The sequence below is a fragment of the Mya arenaria genome, chromosome 5 (assembly GCF_026914265.1).
Source record: "Mya arenaria isolate MELC-2E11 chromosome 5, ASM2691426v1".
Lineage (NCBI taxonomy): Eukaryota > Metazoa > Mollusca > Bivalvia > Myida > Myidae > Mya > Mya arenaria.
Genome location: NC_069126.1, coordinates 19,973,968 through 19,992,204, shown reverse-complemented (window position 1 = coordinate 19,992,204; position 18,237 = coordinate 19,973,968). Strand labels below are relative to the sequence as shown.

At 36.7% G+C, this 18,237-nt stretch overlaps 2 protein-coding genes across 2 annotated transcripts; both read left to right on the top strand.

Annotated features, from left to right (window-relative positions):
* Positions 1-1,072: 1,072 nt before the first annotated feature.
* Positions 1,073-3,943, top strand: LOC128235406 (uncharacterized). Its single transcript, XM_052950224.1, has 6 exons — positions 1,073-1,112; positions 1,288-1,431; positions 1,876-1,955; positions 2,195-2,269; positions 2,991-3,141; positions 3,367-3,943. The coding sequence occupies exons 1-6, from the start codon at positions 1,085-1,087 to the stop codon at positions 3,906-3,908; spliced, it is 1,020 nt and encodes a 339-aa protein (XP_052806184.1). The 5' UTR covers positions 1,073-1,084; the 3' UTR covers positions 3,909-3,943.
* Positions 3,944-9,124: 5,181 nt separating this feature from the next.
* LOC128235405 (transient receptor potential cation channel subfamily M member 2-like) lies at positions 9,125-18,001 on the top strand. Its single transcript, XM_052950222.1, has 3 exons — positions 9,125-9,223; positions 12,494-14,653; positions 16,842-18,001. The coding sequence occupies exons 2-3, from the start codon at positions 12,508-12,510 to the stop codon at positions 17,345-17,347; spliced, it is 2,652 nt and encodes an 883-aa protein (XP_052806182.1). The 5' UTR covers positions 9,125-9,223; positions 12,494-12,507; the 3' UTR covers positions 17,348-18,001.
* Positions 18,002-18,237: the final 236 nt, after the last annotated feature.

Genomic DNA, 18,237 nt, shown 5'->3' with positions numbered 1-18,237 from the left:
CACCGGGTTCCGAAAACGGATAGACACCGGGTTTCGACGACGGATAGCCACATGGTTCGACGGCGGATAGACACCAGGTTCCGACGACCGATAAACATCGGACCCCGACGACGGATAAACATCGGGTTTCGTAGACGGATTAGACACCAGGTTGAGACGACGGAAAGACATCGTATTTCGACATCGGATGGCGTCGAGTAACAGTAAATTATGAAAGCAGATCTTATGATAGGATTCATAAAGAATACAACATCAACTTTCAATATATTTCGTTGACAAAAGCGAGTATTAAACAATTAAAGTATAAATTGGGTTACGCCGCGTATTATATAACTATAAAAACAAACTACAAAATTATTATAAAAATCACAGGCTTGATAACGGTCCATGGGCTTTTTTGTTTTTCATATTTTCTTCATTAAAAACTTGACAATGAAATTCATCTTTGTAAATAATGGTTTCAAATGAAAAAAAAAAACAGTAAATAATTGATAAAACGATCTATACCGGAAAGCGGACAGAACGGAACATCTCAAGAAGTGCACCGTTCTCCTTTAGTTGACAAATTTATAAGGAATACGTTGACCTCTGGGAGGGTAAAATGACAAAGCTAATAACATCCATAAACCAAAGGGAATGCAGAACCGGAAACCCGAAACGCGAGGGCATAGCAACGGAAGCAGGTGACCAATGGGTCTTAAAGGGATTTTAAACTGGCACTGGTCTTACAAGAATGGGGCAAACATGAAAAAAATTTGATATTTTTTAAAATACATGTGTAGGTCTATTGATATAACAAAGCTTAAATAAAGATGACGGAACATTTTAATTGACAAAAAAGTGACTGGCAAATAGCAATGAGCAGGCAGTTAAGTTGAATCTTTTATCAATGTTAAACTATTGTATTATTAACAATTTTAGGCGTTAGATTCAAGCTCATAACATTGCAAACACATGCTCAAAAGTCGAAGTCAAAGCGGTCATTGGAAGACTTTTGCTATTTGCACTAGACCGAAGGTATCGCAAGATAAGGCCATCAATATCAGATAAGGTAAGACAATGTATTCGACGCTCCAAATATGTCATGGTTTCAATACTCTTTATAGGATTTGGTAAGTACTGACCATATGTTTTAGTTAACATGCTTTTATGAAGGCGTTATGCTTTTTGTTCCTACACAAACAGGACAATACAGCTATATCTTTATCTCTTATATGCTTGTTTCACGTTATTTCATAAATTTACATACCGCTTAAATTCCATGGACTTCATCAAAATATATTAAAGCTCTGTTGTTTGTCGGTGGGCGGTGCGATGTGTGTCGTGACCTTGACCCCACGGGATGCGCGAGTCTGATTGCAGCAAACAGCAGCCTGTGTCAGGAGGAGGTATTTGCTTATGCCGCATGCAAGAGGACGTGTGGATTATGTCGTAAGTTGACAGACTTATAGAAAATAAAATTGAACGTTGTATATGATTGAATGAAATAGAGTATGTAGGTCTTACATACATTTGTTTTTGTTTAAGTCATGAATTTAAACATATATTGATAGTGGAATACCATTCGATGTAAAAACATAGCCATGGCAAAGAAGAATGATCGAATATTATTCTTACTATTTTTTCAAAATCAATATGAGAAACAAGTGTAGGTCAAGATATGTATTGAAAAATCCTCGGAAAAAGCGTCACTTCTGTCAACTGTGTTATTAAGGGAAAATACGTTCCATGAAAAAAGCCGTGTAGTAACTGCAGTGTGTAACACAACCAAAACCAGTGATGCTACTGTCGATGACGATGAATTCACATAATTTGACAAAGCTTTACAATAAGAGAAACATGCAATCTAAATTATGTCATTTTTGTTTGTTTTAGCATTGACGTGTTACCATTGTGAAGATCCACTAACGGACGTTCGAAGTTGCACGGCGACGAAACTATGCGAAAAGGGAGAGGTACGTACATGTATATTGTTTTCCTGAAACATAATCTTCAAACATTCTTTTGTTTATATGCAGAATCAGGATTGATATAGCCAGTTAAGCGCAGTCGTGCTTTCCATTTGAAGCCGTTAATTTTGTTCATGAGTTGACAGGGAAGTATATTTTTCTACACATGGGTACTAGTTGCTTTTGTTAAGGCATACCGTATTCGTAATTAAGAAAATGCAGCGTTTTGTATGTACATATTTCAGCAATGCATGATGAGTGAGGTATCGTCTTCGAGAGATGGACACCGCGAATACCGACTCAATTGTGCCTCAGATGTGGTATGTAGGAGCAAGTTGATTTAAATGCCTCTTGTTGCTGTGAAGTTGATTAGTATTAATAAGTGCGATCTACCTTTAACAACAAATGTTACATTTTTTTCTTGTTTGTTCGGGTAACGGTATTCCAAAAGAGTATTATGCCAAGAAGGAATTGTATTATCATCACTAGGTCATCTGATTTCATTCCACATTACTGTAAAAGATACACCTTTATCTCATTAGAAGTGCAAACATATGACTTATTCATTCAATGCCATTGTGACCGCCAGTGTGCTTACTAAGCTGTCTAAAAGAGTTTTACAGGTATTTGACATCAGTGCGGTGTTTTTCCTTCTTGGTCGTCGCTATTGATCTCCCACTGTAGACCACGGATTTGTTAATCGCTCCTTTTACCACTTCAACCCTCAGTGGCCATTATAAATTTAAATACATGTAGATCATAAATGTGTAATCGCAGTGTGATAACTTTTTTAAATGGTCGCCATGGCAATCCTCTCTCTCTGTTGCAGTGTGATTCGCAACTGCAGCGACCATTGTGTCCATTTATCTGACCTAATGCATTTATCAGATGTGCTATGGGGATATCGTATTGTGCCTCGTCGGTCGCCGCGGTATATGTAGCAGCGCAGATTACGTAGTCTGTCCGATGCCAGCGCTATATCAGCCACAACAACTGTCGTTTATTCATCACAGAATCATTTGCATAATTATATTCTGACAGATGTGTGACGGCAGTATGATATTTTCCCCAATTGGTCGCCGCGATATATCCTCTCACTGTTGCAGCGTGGACCTATGTAACCTGCCCGTTTCCGGGGTAACAACAACGACAATGGCGTTCTCACCGACTCCATCTGCGACAAAAGCTCCATGTACGTACTTGTTAAGCCAGTTATAAAAGTAAACACGTTGTTTTCTAAATAGGTGATCTAATTACAGGTCAATAGCACAAATATTGAGGTAACGATTACACTTAATCTTATTTTTATTGAAGTGCACCTCTGGTCATTGAAAACAGAAAGCATCAAGTTATGTCGACCAAATGAAAATAGAATCGAAACTGAGGCTAAAATATGTTTTTTATCTTTTAATTTCAGCATGTTTACGTGACATCTACATTTTGGTAGAAGGATTCGTAAATAATGATACGACAAGGGACATGCTCCTCTCGCAGTTTTTATATAAAATGGCCTCAGCCCTTCCCGCAGATAGCCGAACAAGTCTAGCGCGATTCGATCGGGACATACATTTCCTGATAAATTTTAACGATTCAGCACAAATACTGAACTTGGCTAACAACACTGGTCCTTTGTTCAATTCTCACCATTCGTTTCTCGACTACGATAGGGTTATGCATGATCTTATAAATATTCTCCAACATCAACACAATGGTGCAAAAGCTAATGCTGTCCTGCTTATTACTAATGAAAGATCGGACGAACGGCATCACAGTCATTTTCACGTACAAGGGTCAAACTTTGATGGGTTAGCATCAAGCGTTACGGTGATTGACGTAGGAAATCGTAACCCAGCTCTTGCCTCAAGTTTCGCAACTGACCCTAACCATGAGAAAGCAGTGACTACCTATCAGGGGCTGATGAGTATTGTTCCTGAAGTTGTCTCACTATTGTGCTCCTAGACATTCTAGATGTGTACGTTTAAATGCATTTTATATCTGATCTTAATAAATCAGATGCTACACACTTGTCCTTGTCTTAGATTTGTGGCTAAAATAATGGAAGACGTATGATGCGCAAATAGGTAGGGCTAAGCAAAAGTTAAAAGAAATGGAATCTATATATAAATATAGTAACTTTAATCCTACAACTGTCGTCTATCGTGGAGATACAAAAAATATTAAGCAAATCACGTCACATCCAAGAACTACTAGCCTTTATAAGACAGAGTATTGCAGACAATTCGCAATTGCTGATCTGTTAAAGAATGTCGATGTAGCTTTTTGTTTCATAAATCCGATGGGAAGCTTTGACAGCTCTTAATTTCTTTGACCTTTTCGACTTATAATGATTACCTTTAACAAGACTTTACATACAGTTCAAAATGTTTCCTAACACAGAACAATAGCAAATAAGTTTATTTAATAGGCAAACACATTTAACAATGACACTATTGATTTTACCTCAGGATTTTTTTAACCAAAATAATAATCGAAATTGTGTTGCTTTTCACTCACAGAGAACTATGATAACCATAACACTATCATTGATATTGTAACTTTAAATTCAGTGTTTTTAACTCACTGAGTGAAACAGACACTCTTCGTTAGAGGTTTATTTACTATTGTCCTTCAAAGTCAGAGTTTTTAACTCGGTCAACGAAAAAGCCTCTATTTGATGGTGATTTCACGAACTATTTTGCCTTGTTTTTAGTTTCATAGGCACCTCGATATAAAACAATGTACGAGGATATCATATGAAAGCACGTTTTCCGACACGAACTCTCAAAGAGCGTGAATCTCATACCAAAACATTTATAAGTAAACATATTTTAATGCCTGTGTGGTCTGGTTGTGGTTTGTGCCTCTCGTTTGGTGCCTGTAATGCAATAACCGTGTGCTACTCAGAAGGCTCTTTTTTTAAAGGTTGGGCAACCTGGATTGTCACATTTTGTTGCAAGACTTATCACCATATCATATCAAAATGGAACGGTTTGTTTTTATTAACATTAAGTCAACTGAGTCAATTACTCAATTCAGAATGTGTGAAAGATGTATAACTTTCCTTAAACTTTACCGTCTCCGTTACAACTATACAAAACTATACATTGACGATTCATGAGCAGAAGCTCCAAGTATGATGATATAAGACAACGCCACAGCCTATCAAGCTGCCGCCAATCAGATACGGCGACTTTGCTAATCTCAAAATCTACAAACGGCAATTGCAGAGAAAGAGACAAACTGACAGTCAATTCCATAACGAGTACCTTGGTATGGAGGATGGTGGGAGAGACGCTATGGTGTTGCCAAGACAACGATAAAGAAAATCCCTGGTCTTCAAATGCTTCCTACTATCGTAACAAAATGGAGGTTATGATGAACGATCGCCCCTAACGTACGTGTCTTCATCTAAAGATTACCCGGAACCGCTCACTCATTCATACTTTATCCGCGGACGAAGATTTACCACTTAACCGTTTGCCAACACAGAGGATAACAACACAGTCTTTAATTGTGACCGGGATGACGTCACAAGTCGGACTTTTACTTGACCACTAATGGTGCCGATGGAAACACGAATACTTAGGAAAACAAGACGAAGAGTGGATCCCTTCACCAGACGATCCGCAGAGGGGACATGGTGATTGTCCAAGACGATTTCAAACCTAGGTGTCAGTTGTAGACGAACTCAATACTGGATTCACAAGGGCCGCACACATACACACAGCAAAGGGGGCGACCACTCGGCCTAAGGTAAAATTATAACCGCTGGAAGAAGTTGACGCTAAACAGAGTTTATAGGAATATACCTTTAAACCATTTGTGGCCGGGAGAATGCTTGGATTTTGGCGCGAAATAACGTAACTTTATTGATGTAACGCGCGAAATTTATTTATACTTACGTCACGTAACTTCCAGTGTGTTGCTATTGTATGTATCATCCCAATGAAGGAAACGAACCTACACGACATGATTAACATATAATCATCTCAAACATATAGTTTGTATACTCGTAGAAGATTTAAAATTATAACAAGTTTTGTGCTGTCTGAAACTACTGGGCCAATAGCATTTGCATTGGACATACACCATTAAGCGGTTATGCTCAATTTGTCCCCCCCCCCCCATTGTTTTCAGAGAAGACACATGTCCTCCGAAGAAACGATTCCGCTTGTAACTAATGTAAGGAAGCAGGTTTTAAAGCAAAATCGTGGTTCACTAGTTGTGGCTATCATTAGTGATACTCTATAGTTTGATTTTTGCTGCGTTCAAGTCTTCTAGAATCCTGATTTAAGACACTCACACGGTCTTAAATTCGGGCGTTTTGATTTCAAAACAATACGATTGCATACCACATGTAACAATATCATGAATATCATGAAGATGAACTTAGGCACTTGTTCATCACGTTTAATAACGGGTTTTTGCACTAGCGCGTACGTGTACTAACAGTTAAATATCACAATTTTACGATAGCAATGTGGTATACCCTGTGAAACCTAAGTACCCATAATCACATGCGTTATGTTAGGTAAAGGTAAAAACAAACTTCTCGCGGATATGAAATATCTTCTTTCAATTTTCTAAAGAAAATTTGTTTAACAAAAGATAAAAAGCTACTAAAACTATTTTTTTATTTGATATTAGCATTTATTTATATCAAGGTTTTTGTTGAGACTTAAGTAACAAGAGATATAATTGTTGAATGAAACATGAAATATTTGCATAGCTTTAACATATTTCCGATTCTTTGAAAGATAATGTAGGACTTCATAGAAACGTAATATACACGGAAAACAATATCACCATATTTCTTTTAACCGGCTTTCAAGGAATGCTATTTTTAGATAATGCGGTTATTTTGTTAAGTGATTATGTGACATAATGGAATGTTTAAATGAAATACAATATCACACAAATATGTATGTCATTTGAAAAATATTCATTGAGTACGCTTATTGACAATCCTGTTTATAGACAACAATAATAAGTTGTTGGTGTAATAAAGGATCAAGTTTTGTTTGTTTAAATTTCACTGCTGCCAAAGCAAACATGAAAAAGTCTATGTTAAAGCTGCACTCTCACAGATTGAACGTTTTGACAACGTTTTTATTTTTTGTCTTGGAGCGAGCCAATTTATGCGAAAATGCATGGAAACCAGCGATATAAGACTGCTTACAAAAAATCAGATCGTAGACTTTTATATTTTAAATGATGTTTTATGCAAAAAAAATTAAACTGTTAGTAACGCTTTTAGCCATAAAACATTAAATTTCGAACAGAAATATGGAAATCCGTGATCTGATCTTTTGTCAGCAGTCTTATATTATTTGCTGATATTTATGCAAAAATTGGTTGATTCCGAGACAAAAAATAAAAAAGTTGCCAAAACGGTAAATATGTGAGAGTGCAGCTTTAAGAACAGACAATAATGCACAAAATTGTTTTTGAAACAAACACAGAACTCGTAGTGTAATCATGCTAAGGAGCTTGAGAAAGGTAGATAGTTGAGAAATTAGGGTCTGCTCGTGAGCTGTATATCATCATATAAACTAGTATAATCGTCCTTCGACACAGGTAAGCGGACTTGTGTTTCACTCGTGTAACACGGGGCTCCAACTCTGTCACATGCTGCAAAGTTTGGCAATCATATAATTTTTCTGAGAGAGGTATAGTATCCTGAACTGGCATAGTGTATACAGGTTTTGAATTTGTTCGAAACACTGCATGCATTGTGTCACTGTAAATATTAACAATATATATGCAAAAAGCTACAGAAACATGCTCAGTAGCAACAAGTTTAAACATAAACCCGGTTTAGTGGCAATGGGCAACGCCAAAGACATAGAACACAAATTCACAGACAAGAAACATAGAACAGCACACAACTCTACAAACAGCACATTGCATAAATACTATATATAAATAATTGGTATGTTTATCAAGAATTGTTAGGTACCGCCTTGGAACGGTCAGTAAAATGTAAATTTACTTTTTAATTTTAATTTAAATTTAAATGTAAATGTAAAAAAACAAAAACTAATTTCTTTCAACCATTTGTTTAACATCACCATAATCAACTATGCGAAATACTGGTGAACGATTATGTGTGTACCTATACGATTTCTCACTCAACATTACCATACAGGCGCGTAGGAAGCCAATTGACAAAGGGGTCTCGGAAGGGGTTGACTCGGGAGGGGTGTCCCCTCTGTCCCCTCCCATCGAGGTTTTTAAATTTTAAACAGTGAAATGACTCGATTGCCAGTGAGTTCATGTTTTATTTTCATGTTTTCTTCTTATCCTTTTTCGGTAAAAATAGTTGATAGATATAAAACTAATATCGTTTAGTAAGATTTATTCACTGAGAAACAATCGTCAATATAAAAAAAACTGTTTCAGTAATTAACATAAAATGGACACTTGTGTAAGTATGTCTGTAGTAAATACAAGCAGTTATAATTATTATTAAATTGTCGGGTTTGGAGTCCATTGATCCTCAGAATTTATCATATGCGTCATCGGTGCGTAGCTTGCTTTATGTAGACACTGTCACATGGGAAAGATCGTGACTTTCAGAAGCTGACATGTCTTTGTGGTGAAGAGCTTTGCTTAGGTTGTCGCTGTGCTTTGACAGTTCATACCAAAGAGAAAGGCAAATAAGGCCATTTGACACTTTACACCAACAATGCGAGCTCTGGTCTTAGTGTCTTTTGTGGCCTCATAATTTACGGAATGTCGATTTATCTAAAAACGAAATATCAAGTTCACTTCCAGTAATAGTCATCGACACAAGGTCATTACATTCAAGTTCAGACCATCAAAGAAACCGAGACGATAAGTTTATTATTGTAAATGTATGTATTCTTTTGTTTCGCATAAAATCGTTTACAAGGAAAGCTTTCACCATAGAATATGTTTTAACTAGTTATAAAAAGCATTTGATAAAATAATGTTTAGAAGCAAAAACTCATTATTTTGAGCTTAAGGCATATAAAACAATATTTTAAACTGTTTAACATAAACCCATTTGCTTAGATTTGTGAACACAGCTCTAAGATAATAGAAATGCAAATGATTTTGTTTTCTTAAAATCAAACAAGGAAAATGTTCTAGTTTCTTTAAATAAAGTAAACATTATGCGAATGGTCTTACGAAAGGAGTGCATTGTTAAACGAAACTTGCAAGCTATAGCTTATTATTTCCTCTTTCTGGGTATTTTCCTCACTTATGTGCGAAGGACGATCATAGCTGGCTGGTATGTTAGACAAACTGTGAGTTTATTTAAATTTCTTGTTTATGTTAAGGGAAAACTGTATGATGAAATAAGTTTACAGTTTAGTCTGTGATCTTTCAATTAAATTGCATAGTTTACAAACATTACTACTTTATAACTTCTGATGTTATGCAACACTGTTTAAAATATTTCAAATGACACTACGTTTTTTATTGTTTTCGCAAAATAAACCAGGTTTTAGTAAAAGCTTAGAGTTATTTAAACTACTTTGCCAGTTTAGTGATGCGCTTCATGGCCTTGCAACATCGCCCATAAGCGTTCATAGTACATGTACGCACGACTGATACGAATTATGCATAACAAATCAAGAACATCCAAAGATTTTCAACGAGGCTAAGGTCATTGGACAGTTCTGACTGGAAATGTACCAGGACATTGTAAGATTCTTACCAGGTGTTTGAGTTTCGAGACTTATGACCTTATCTTTTTTAGATCCACTTACTGAAATTGAAATATTAGGTAATTATAGTTAGCCAAATTTGTTTATCTAGTGTCGCGATATTTTCAACACTGTTTATATACTTATCGACAAAGATTAACATGCCCAAAAGTGAGTATAAATTACACACACGCATATAAGACTTATACTGGTGCCCAACATTGCTGCAACATAGTCCTCTCTTAATCTCCTGTCACACTAAGACCGATAATGAACGACTATCTGCGCTCAGTGGAATTTCAAGCAAAGCCGTGGCAACGCCAGTGAACGCGATGGATATACATAGAACACCGAGCGACGGCGCACACGTTGAGCACGCCCTAAACAAAGGCCGTCGGCGTTCTGATAAGAGCACAGTTGGATCGCCCTGATATCGCGGTTGCAGCGCAGTTAGGTCTCCAACAGCGCTCCAGGATCGCCGTGGGCGCGCACAGAAGTCGCAGTGCGAGCGCAATGGTTATCGGTGCCGCTTGCCCGGCGATCGTATGGCGTTTTCTGAGATGACACTGCGCCTATATTGCGCCTAAACGGCGCGTTTTCGGCGCTGAAAAGGAGTTTATTACTTTCTGCGCTTTTACATGGTGTGGAGTCGTGACGGCGATCATTACGCTCCCATTGCGCTTCTATTGCGTCAATCGGCCAACCCAACAAAATAGTTTATTGGAAATGTATATGCAAATAAACATTTATTTCACTATGACTGACGTGCAACAGCAAGCAGGAATACTGCTTGCCTATATGCAGGTCCAGTAGATCCAGGATGATGCAGACGCTGTGGGTCTCATTCTGAGACAACGACGGAAGAGGGCCATAACGTGAAGGAGGCATTGGGTTTGACGATGGCTCGACGAAGGTGTACGTTTACAGCATGATCTCAACTGTACGAGAGCAAATTGAATAATGGAGAACTGATGGAGATATCGTGCAAAACAACACGCCGTCAGCTAAGAGAGAGCGCCGTGAAAGCGCAGTACACATGCTGGGTGCGCGCCATGACAACTCGACAAACGCAGTGGAAGCGCCGTGAGCCACGATAGCGCAGACACCCGCCAACGAGATCTCTGTTGGAACGCGGTAGAACGCCATGAAGCTCCGTAGAAACGCCAAGGTTGCGGTGAGAATGCCGTGACATCGCCATATATATTTTTCCTGCGATCTCAGGGCGCTTCTGGAAATTGAACTACGCCGTGTAATCGCAGTGGCAACGCGGCTAGATGTGAGAGGGGTTTTTCAGGTTCGGTCTAAGAGTATTTCTTTTATTGTGGGCCACATTCGATAAAACGTAGTTTGTAATATGAAAATAAGCGGTTAAAATCAACAACTTGCCGCCATTACAAGTGTTCAGGTTAGCAACGCCTCTAAGTAAGAATCCCACCCAGACTATTCGCACGACGATACTCTGTGCGCCGCCTCCTCTGGGAGGCAAAGATACACCCGGCTCGCTCTCGGGTCACAACAATGGCAGACTATCGCCGACGCGGATACGTTGTCTTGAAAACGATTAGAACAACCGTCTCAGTATTTTGCGTTGAGAAAGTTTTTGACGTAATTTTTTTGCCACTTTTTACCTAATATATCACGGTTCGCGGTTCCTTTTGCCATTGTAGGGTTGTACGCTATACACTGTACGCTTTTTCGTACTCAGTTTAGGCATATATCTTGGTTTAAAAAGTGACTCGATAACAATTGATCGTCGAAATCCAATATCAATATCCTTGATAGGTTTTCCTCGATAAGGCATTAATAAAATAATGAATTCAAATTTGAACGTGAATACCGAATAAAGGATACACATTGATACTATAATTACCACTGATATCATTAAGATAATTTATAATAACAAGCGGTTCCAAGAACTTCAAAATGTCAGTGTGGTTACAAGAACACTAGAATGCATCAATTTCGACTTAAAATAGGGTTTTTGTTATGTATCAACTATATCAACATTTAAGCCTAGGGTTTTCAGTCCCTGGGGACCACGTGCACGGCGAAAGTGACCCTCCTCTAACTTGAAACCCAGGACTCGCTCATATAGTTTTGTAACATTTAAAACCGTTTCCAGGCCTTACCCATGGAAGTTCGTGGATCTTCGATTATCATATAATTAAACGTAAAAAGGTGACTTTTTATGCCATTGTTAAATTGCAGTCAATAAGTACAAAATTCTGGTAAGATAGACATTATAAAAAAACCTTAGGAAAGCTACCGTGTTTATTTTGAACGAACTCTAAACTCATTTTAAATAAAAATCAACTCCAATTATGTTTCATTTGGAAATGATTAACACATGTAAATAATGAAGTTTCATAAAAACGGAAAATAAAGGATTTCCTTAAAGGACAAACATACCAATTCGGAAAGTGACATCTCAGTGCTGAAAACACCAAAAGTGTATATTTCACTCGTGCCTACGCCGCTCCTGAAATATAACTTTTGGTGCTCACTCGGTGAAATATATTACGAGTATACACTAAAACATACAATTACCCTCTATATTATTGTATTCGTAAATACAATTTCAGTTTGCCAAGTGTAAATGTTGAATGTTTCACCAAACATCTCTATGGTAAAAAACAGCAAAAGTCATCTCGTGGTAAACAAAAAATAGGTTTGCAAAGAAACCGGATTTACAAACTTTATATGTTCTCTGTTTGTCTACGATATAGCTTCCTAAATGATATGATCACTTATATTTTATCCATGAGTTGCTGAAATATCGTGGGATTCATAACATAAAGTACTGTAAAAACCATTTTTAATATCCAATTTATTTTCTGTTTAAAAAAGGGTCATGGTAAATGATTGCAGGTGACGAGGACAGCATGGAGATTTTTGGTTCGCTGAAAATCGCAGGGGACGAGGAAAATGAAATTAAATACTGTAAGGTGAACCAAAAATCTAAAATCGAGAGAATATTAACAAACTGGGGATTAAAGAGAACGGGTTTGTTACTCTCCTTGACGGGCACCACTTTTCCAGACAAAGATAAACAGAAAGAGATTGTCAAGGCGCTTGCTGAGGTTCTTGCTAGTACAGGTGCTTGGGTGATCTCTGACGCAATTGATGATGTTGGAAATATTCTAAAAGAAGCTGTTTTAGAAGTAGAAGCTATCAATGATTACAAACCGGTGATCATCGGTGTTTTCCGCTGGGAAACCTTTGGACAAAAATATTGTAAGATGAATCGAGTACCGCAGGAAGATAAACATTTCACGCATTTCATTTTTGTTGATGACGGCATCGGTTTTGATGAGTATCGTGTGAAGCTAGACTCAACAATTTCTAGCAGTGCATTTGGGAGTGTTGGCGCAAAAATCCCAGTCGTTGTATTAAACATTTGTAATGATGTCAACAACAAGTACTTGGAATTATCTGTGGAAAACGATCACCCGGTATTATCGTTTGGAGATTCTAAATCTAAAATGCAATTAACCGATGAAAATATGAAGGGAAAGGAACATCTTGTTTCATATATCACTAGCGCCAACTCGATTGAATATGCTTATGCAATCTTGAAGTCAGTGATTGGGACGAACGACAAATCAATTGATATCTTAAGGCTTTCCATTGTTTGGAATGAATCACATGACCAAGTTGCCTCACTGGTGAAAAAAAGCTCACACTGGAATGATGAGACGTACAAACATAAACTGCTGAAATTCGCATTAGAAAGCAACAACGGGAAAACAACGCCCACTCTTGTTTCTAGTGGCATAGATTTGGCTACCTTTTGCCAAAACAATTTGGTGCGACTTTTCAGCAAAATTGGCGACGCTGGGTGTGGCGTTGACACACTTGGGGATGTGCAGGATTACGTAATGCATGAAACGGATGTTTTGTTAGATATAGCTAATGGCGTTAAAACAAACGAAATCGCCATAATTTGCCTTTTCATTTGGTCCATATTTAGTATGAGGTACGATGTATCCTACCAATTGTGGCGACTGTCGGAAAACAAGATGACTGCGGCTGTGTTTGCATGCAAGTGTTTGGAACGAATGAAAAAGTGCACAGGAAATGAAGACAGAAAAACGAGAATCGAATGGATGATTGGTAAATACGATCATAGATCTACTTGGATATTGACAAAGTGTTACGCTGATAAGAAGAACAAAGCAAAGAAGTGTCTAGTTCGCGAGAGGAAAGAATTCGGAGGCACGTCTACACTGCTTATGGCTAATCAAAATAAAGTTTTCATACAGAACAATGCTTGCCAAGCGGCATTGAATGACATATGGCTAGAACCGCTGAGCACAGATGAGACCTCCAACCCATTTTGGAAAATAATGCTCTTCATGGTGAACCCATTGCTTGCTGGTTTCTTTCTGAATTTCGAAAATCTTGATTCTAAGAAAGACGGAAATGAAAAGTGCTATGGAGCATGGAGGTTGAAAAGGGCACGGGACTTCATGAAAAGCACGTTGGTCAAGTTTATGTATGACATGCTGAGCTTTCTAGTGTTCTTAACTATATTTGCCTATGCTATAGTCTTCAGTACAAACCAGGCGCTTTCCGCAGTGAACTATGCATTGATGGTATGGGTTTTTACTTTCGCTATTGAGGAAATCAGACAGCTGTTTGTTTCTAATGGTGATTATTTCACTGACATATGGAACTGGATTGACTTGTTAGCCTTTGTTATGTTTGTCGTTGGAGAAGTGTTGTGCCACATTAACTTGGAAATAGCGAGGATAATCATGGCACTTGACTTCATTGTTTATTCCTTACGACTCCTTCACGCTTGCACTTGCCTTAGAAATATTGGACCAAAACTTGTGATGATTGGCAAAATGATGCAAGATCTTGTCTACTTCCTAATAATTATGATGATCGTTGTTGTGTCGTATGCTATCGCTACACAATCGATTTTGTACCCAAACTCACCCGTCACTTGGTATACATTCTACAAGACATTGAAGATTCCCTACTGGAACATCTTTGGAGAACTCGGATTGGAAGACATTGAAGGTAATGAAAAAGGTTAAAGGAACATTCCTAACTTAATGTCTATCCTTTAGGTTTCTGCTTTAAAATAATTTATTAAAAAGCATTTTTGTTCACTACTTTTACTCAATGTTTTCGTCTGTTTGCTTTGTGTGTTTGATGTTAATATCTAAACGATTTGGTGTCTTTGAATATATTAACTTAAACTTAAACGTTATTCCTTTCATCAAAATAACAATACTTACGTAAAATACTTAAAGATGAACTGTTACTGTTTTTTTTTGCTTTCTGCTATTTAATACACGGTAACAATCTTGTAGTCAGTAATTATATTTTCAATAAATGCATTATTTTGTTAGTAGTTAAAGCTGCACTCTTACAGATTGAAAGTTTTGACAATTTTTTTTGTCTTGGAACGAGCAAATTTTTGCAAAAATCCATGGAAACCAGTTATATAAGAATGCTGACAAAGAATTAGATCGCAGATTTCTATATTTAAGTTCAGAAATTGATGCTGTATGCAAAGCTACACTCTCACAGATCGAACGTTTTGACAACTTATTTTTAATTTTTGTCTTGGAAAGAGCCGAGCCAGTTTTTGCGAAAATCCATGAAAACCAGTTATATAAGACTGCTAACAAAAAATTAGATCGTAGATTTTTATATTTTAGTTAAAAAATGATGTTTTATGAATTTTTCTTAAACCGTTAATTTAAGCCATAAAATATTAATTTTCGAACGGAAATATGAAAATCTACGATCTGATTTTTTGTCAGCAATCTTTTATGATTGGCTTGCAGATATTTACGCAAAAAATTGCTCTTTCAACGACACCAAAAAAGTTGTTAAAACGGTATTTCTGTGAGAGTGCAGCTTTAAACCGTTAGTAACGGTTTAAGCCATAAAACATTAATTTTCGAACGGAAATATAAAAATCTACGGTCTGAGTTTTTGTCAGCAATCTAAGATCATTGTTTTGCAAATGTTTACGCAAAAATTTGCTCTTTTTAAGACTAAAAATAAAATAGTTGTAAAGATGGTATATCTGTGAGAGTGCAGCTTTAAAGGCTGTTCAGTCAAAATTGATGTTTGTTATGCATGTGTTTGTACTGATTTTGAATAAGAGTGTCAATTAAAATAATATCAGATAAAAGGTCTTATGTAATCTTTTCAATTCAGCAAATCAATTTACTTGATATTTGAGACGCATAACTACTTCACCCATTGTTATCAAATTGCCCATCTTAAGTAAAATGATATGCATGGAATGAAGATTTAAAGAACAAAATCCGTGTTAACTACTATTCTCCCGTGACCATTAAATGTTAACAAATGAAATTACTTTTTATCAGAGCTTGAAATAGTGGGTGAAAGTAAATTTAACTTGGTGCTTAAATAGATTGCATTACGATCGTACTTGATGTACAAAGATCAAAACTCTGTTGCTCATTTCCCCCAAATTGTTTTCGTTGATATAAAAACATTATTATTGAAATTGGTTTATGATATTATATTTGGCCTATGCACATTCAAAAAACATAACTAGTCTTTTCTTTCAAAATGTTTCCCTAGACAAACAAACCAATGAACAGCTAGCAAACATATACGAAAATTTTAATTATTAAATCCTACTATTAGACATACATGTATGTCTGTTTGTTTGTTGATAAGTAATCATATCCTCTTGTTATGGGGTTTAGGGTTTTAACTAAGTGGTTGTAATACTCATGACGTTTGATATTGTTAGTTATCGTCTTTCATGAAATCATAACTTTTTATTTCGTTTAATCTTCGTCTTGTTTTCAACTTTTTATTTTGTTGCAATGTTGCAGTTTAATAATGTTGTAATGATAACCATATTTAATAGAAAAATTACTGTTATCATGTGCATTTTTGTTGGTAAGCATAATTTGATAAATCCGATTTGCTGTGTTTGTATGTCAGTTGCGCGCCAAACAAAAGGACATCGCATTGTGTTTGTACCCAATCGATTTTGCGCCTGGGTAGTTTCGGCCAAAACAATACGTGTTTGAGGCTCAAAACAATTATTGATCATGTTAAATGAAATGAGAATAAAAGAGCCAATATGATTTAATAATAAATTTAGATTTTCTCTTTTATATGGCACCACCATATTTACAACGTGCCTTTAAATTGCTCTGCCTGTCAAAATATAGATCTAGTAATATTATGTACATGTTATACATTGCAGATGTTGTTAATTGCACGAACGATACCATGGCTGGTTTTGACGGCCTACCAAGATGCCCTACCAAAATAGGGACGTATATTGTTCCAATCATGATGGCAATCTACATGTTGATCGTCCACGTTCTCTTGCTTAACCTCTTAATCGCCATGTTCAGCTTCACGTTTGAGAAAGTCCAAGTCGAAAACGACAAGCACTGGTGTTTCCTCCGCTACAAGTTGATCCGCGAGTACTATGACCGACCCTTTCTCTGTCCTCCACTTATGTTGATCAGTCATGTAACACGCTTCGTCTTCTACCTACGAAGAAAATTAGGGAAAAAACAAAGCCGCAGCAGCAATGCCTTTTGCACACACGTTGATAAGACGGAAAGTGATCGACTGATGCGATGGGAAAGGATGCATGCTGAGAGGGCGAAACTTAATAAGAAAGACCTTACTCATCTTGAGGAATCGTCTCTTTCTGGAACATACACCGAAATCAGGCGTAATTTGTTGATCGACATCTAAACTATATATTACTGACATTGTTGTTTGTATTGGATTGACGATGTATTGATGGTGTTGAAATTGTTCAGTAAAAATGTGTTACATTGGTGCAATGTCAAACAGTTTAAGCCATGCATATTTTCTTATGATATGTGTTCCTTTTTTATGTATATAAATTATTGATATTTGTATCATTCGACAAAAAATGTATAAATAGAAAAATATTGTGACCGATATAATAAAAGAAACACACACAAACGGTAGTATTTTATTGTGTCTATTGCAGGTTGTCAAAGCAATTTTGAACTCTTTCATGTTATGGTTTGTCTGAAAAATGATTACCAGAATCTTATGTATGGCTTATTAAGTGCATACTGATTCATATTCATTTTGTCGTTTTACATGCAGTATAAGGGAATAAGTTATTATTTTCTTTTCATGTAACATTTTCATATTTTTCAGTTTTTTTTAAAATGACTGTTTCCTAGATTGTTATAATCGTATCATTGTTAAATCTTATTATGGACCCTATGGAAGAAGAGAAGGCATACATATTTGCAAAAATCGGTTGGTCGGTATGTCGATTGTTATATTGTCTGTCGGTAGACCAAGTCTTGAGGTCTGTAATACATTCCTTTGAAAAATGTGTACGCACAAAACCTTGAAATCGGTTTGACCTAGAACCTTGAAACTTCAGTAGTAGGCTATCCTTGACTAGTAGGCTACCCATATTTTTTTAATTCAGTAGGTCAAGTTCAGGGTCAACAATCTCGTCGGCACAAACACCTGTGAACCATTGACAAAGGACCTTGGAATTTTAACAATAGGTTCCACTTGGCCCCAGTAGATACCCAGTATTATTTTTGGGGGCCGAAGTCAATATCACGATCAACAGTCTTATGAATTGTGTT

Excerpts from the sequence above, each read along its gene's own strand:
- LOC128235406 (XM_052950224.1), top strand. The coding sequence starts at position 1,085 with ATGGTTTCAATACTCTTTATAGGATTTG. Across the intron at positions 2,270-2,990 it reads TCAATTGTGCCTCAGATGTG|ATGTGTGACGGCAGTATGAT; the intron begins GTATGTAGGAGC and ends ATATTCTGACAG. Across the intron at positions 3,142-3,366 it reads ATCTGCGACAAAAGCTCCAT|CATGTTTACGTGACATCTAC; the intron begins GTACGTACTTGT and ends TTTTAATTTCAG.
- LOC128235405 (XM_052950222.1), top strand. The coding sequence starts at position 12,508 with ATGGAGATTTTTGGTTCGCTGAAAATCGCAGGGGACGAGGAAAATGAA. Across the intron at positions 14,654-16,841 it reads CGGATTGGAAGACATTGAAG|ATGTTGTTAATTGCACGAAC; the intron begins GTAATGAAAAAG and ends TATACATTGCAG.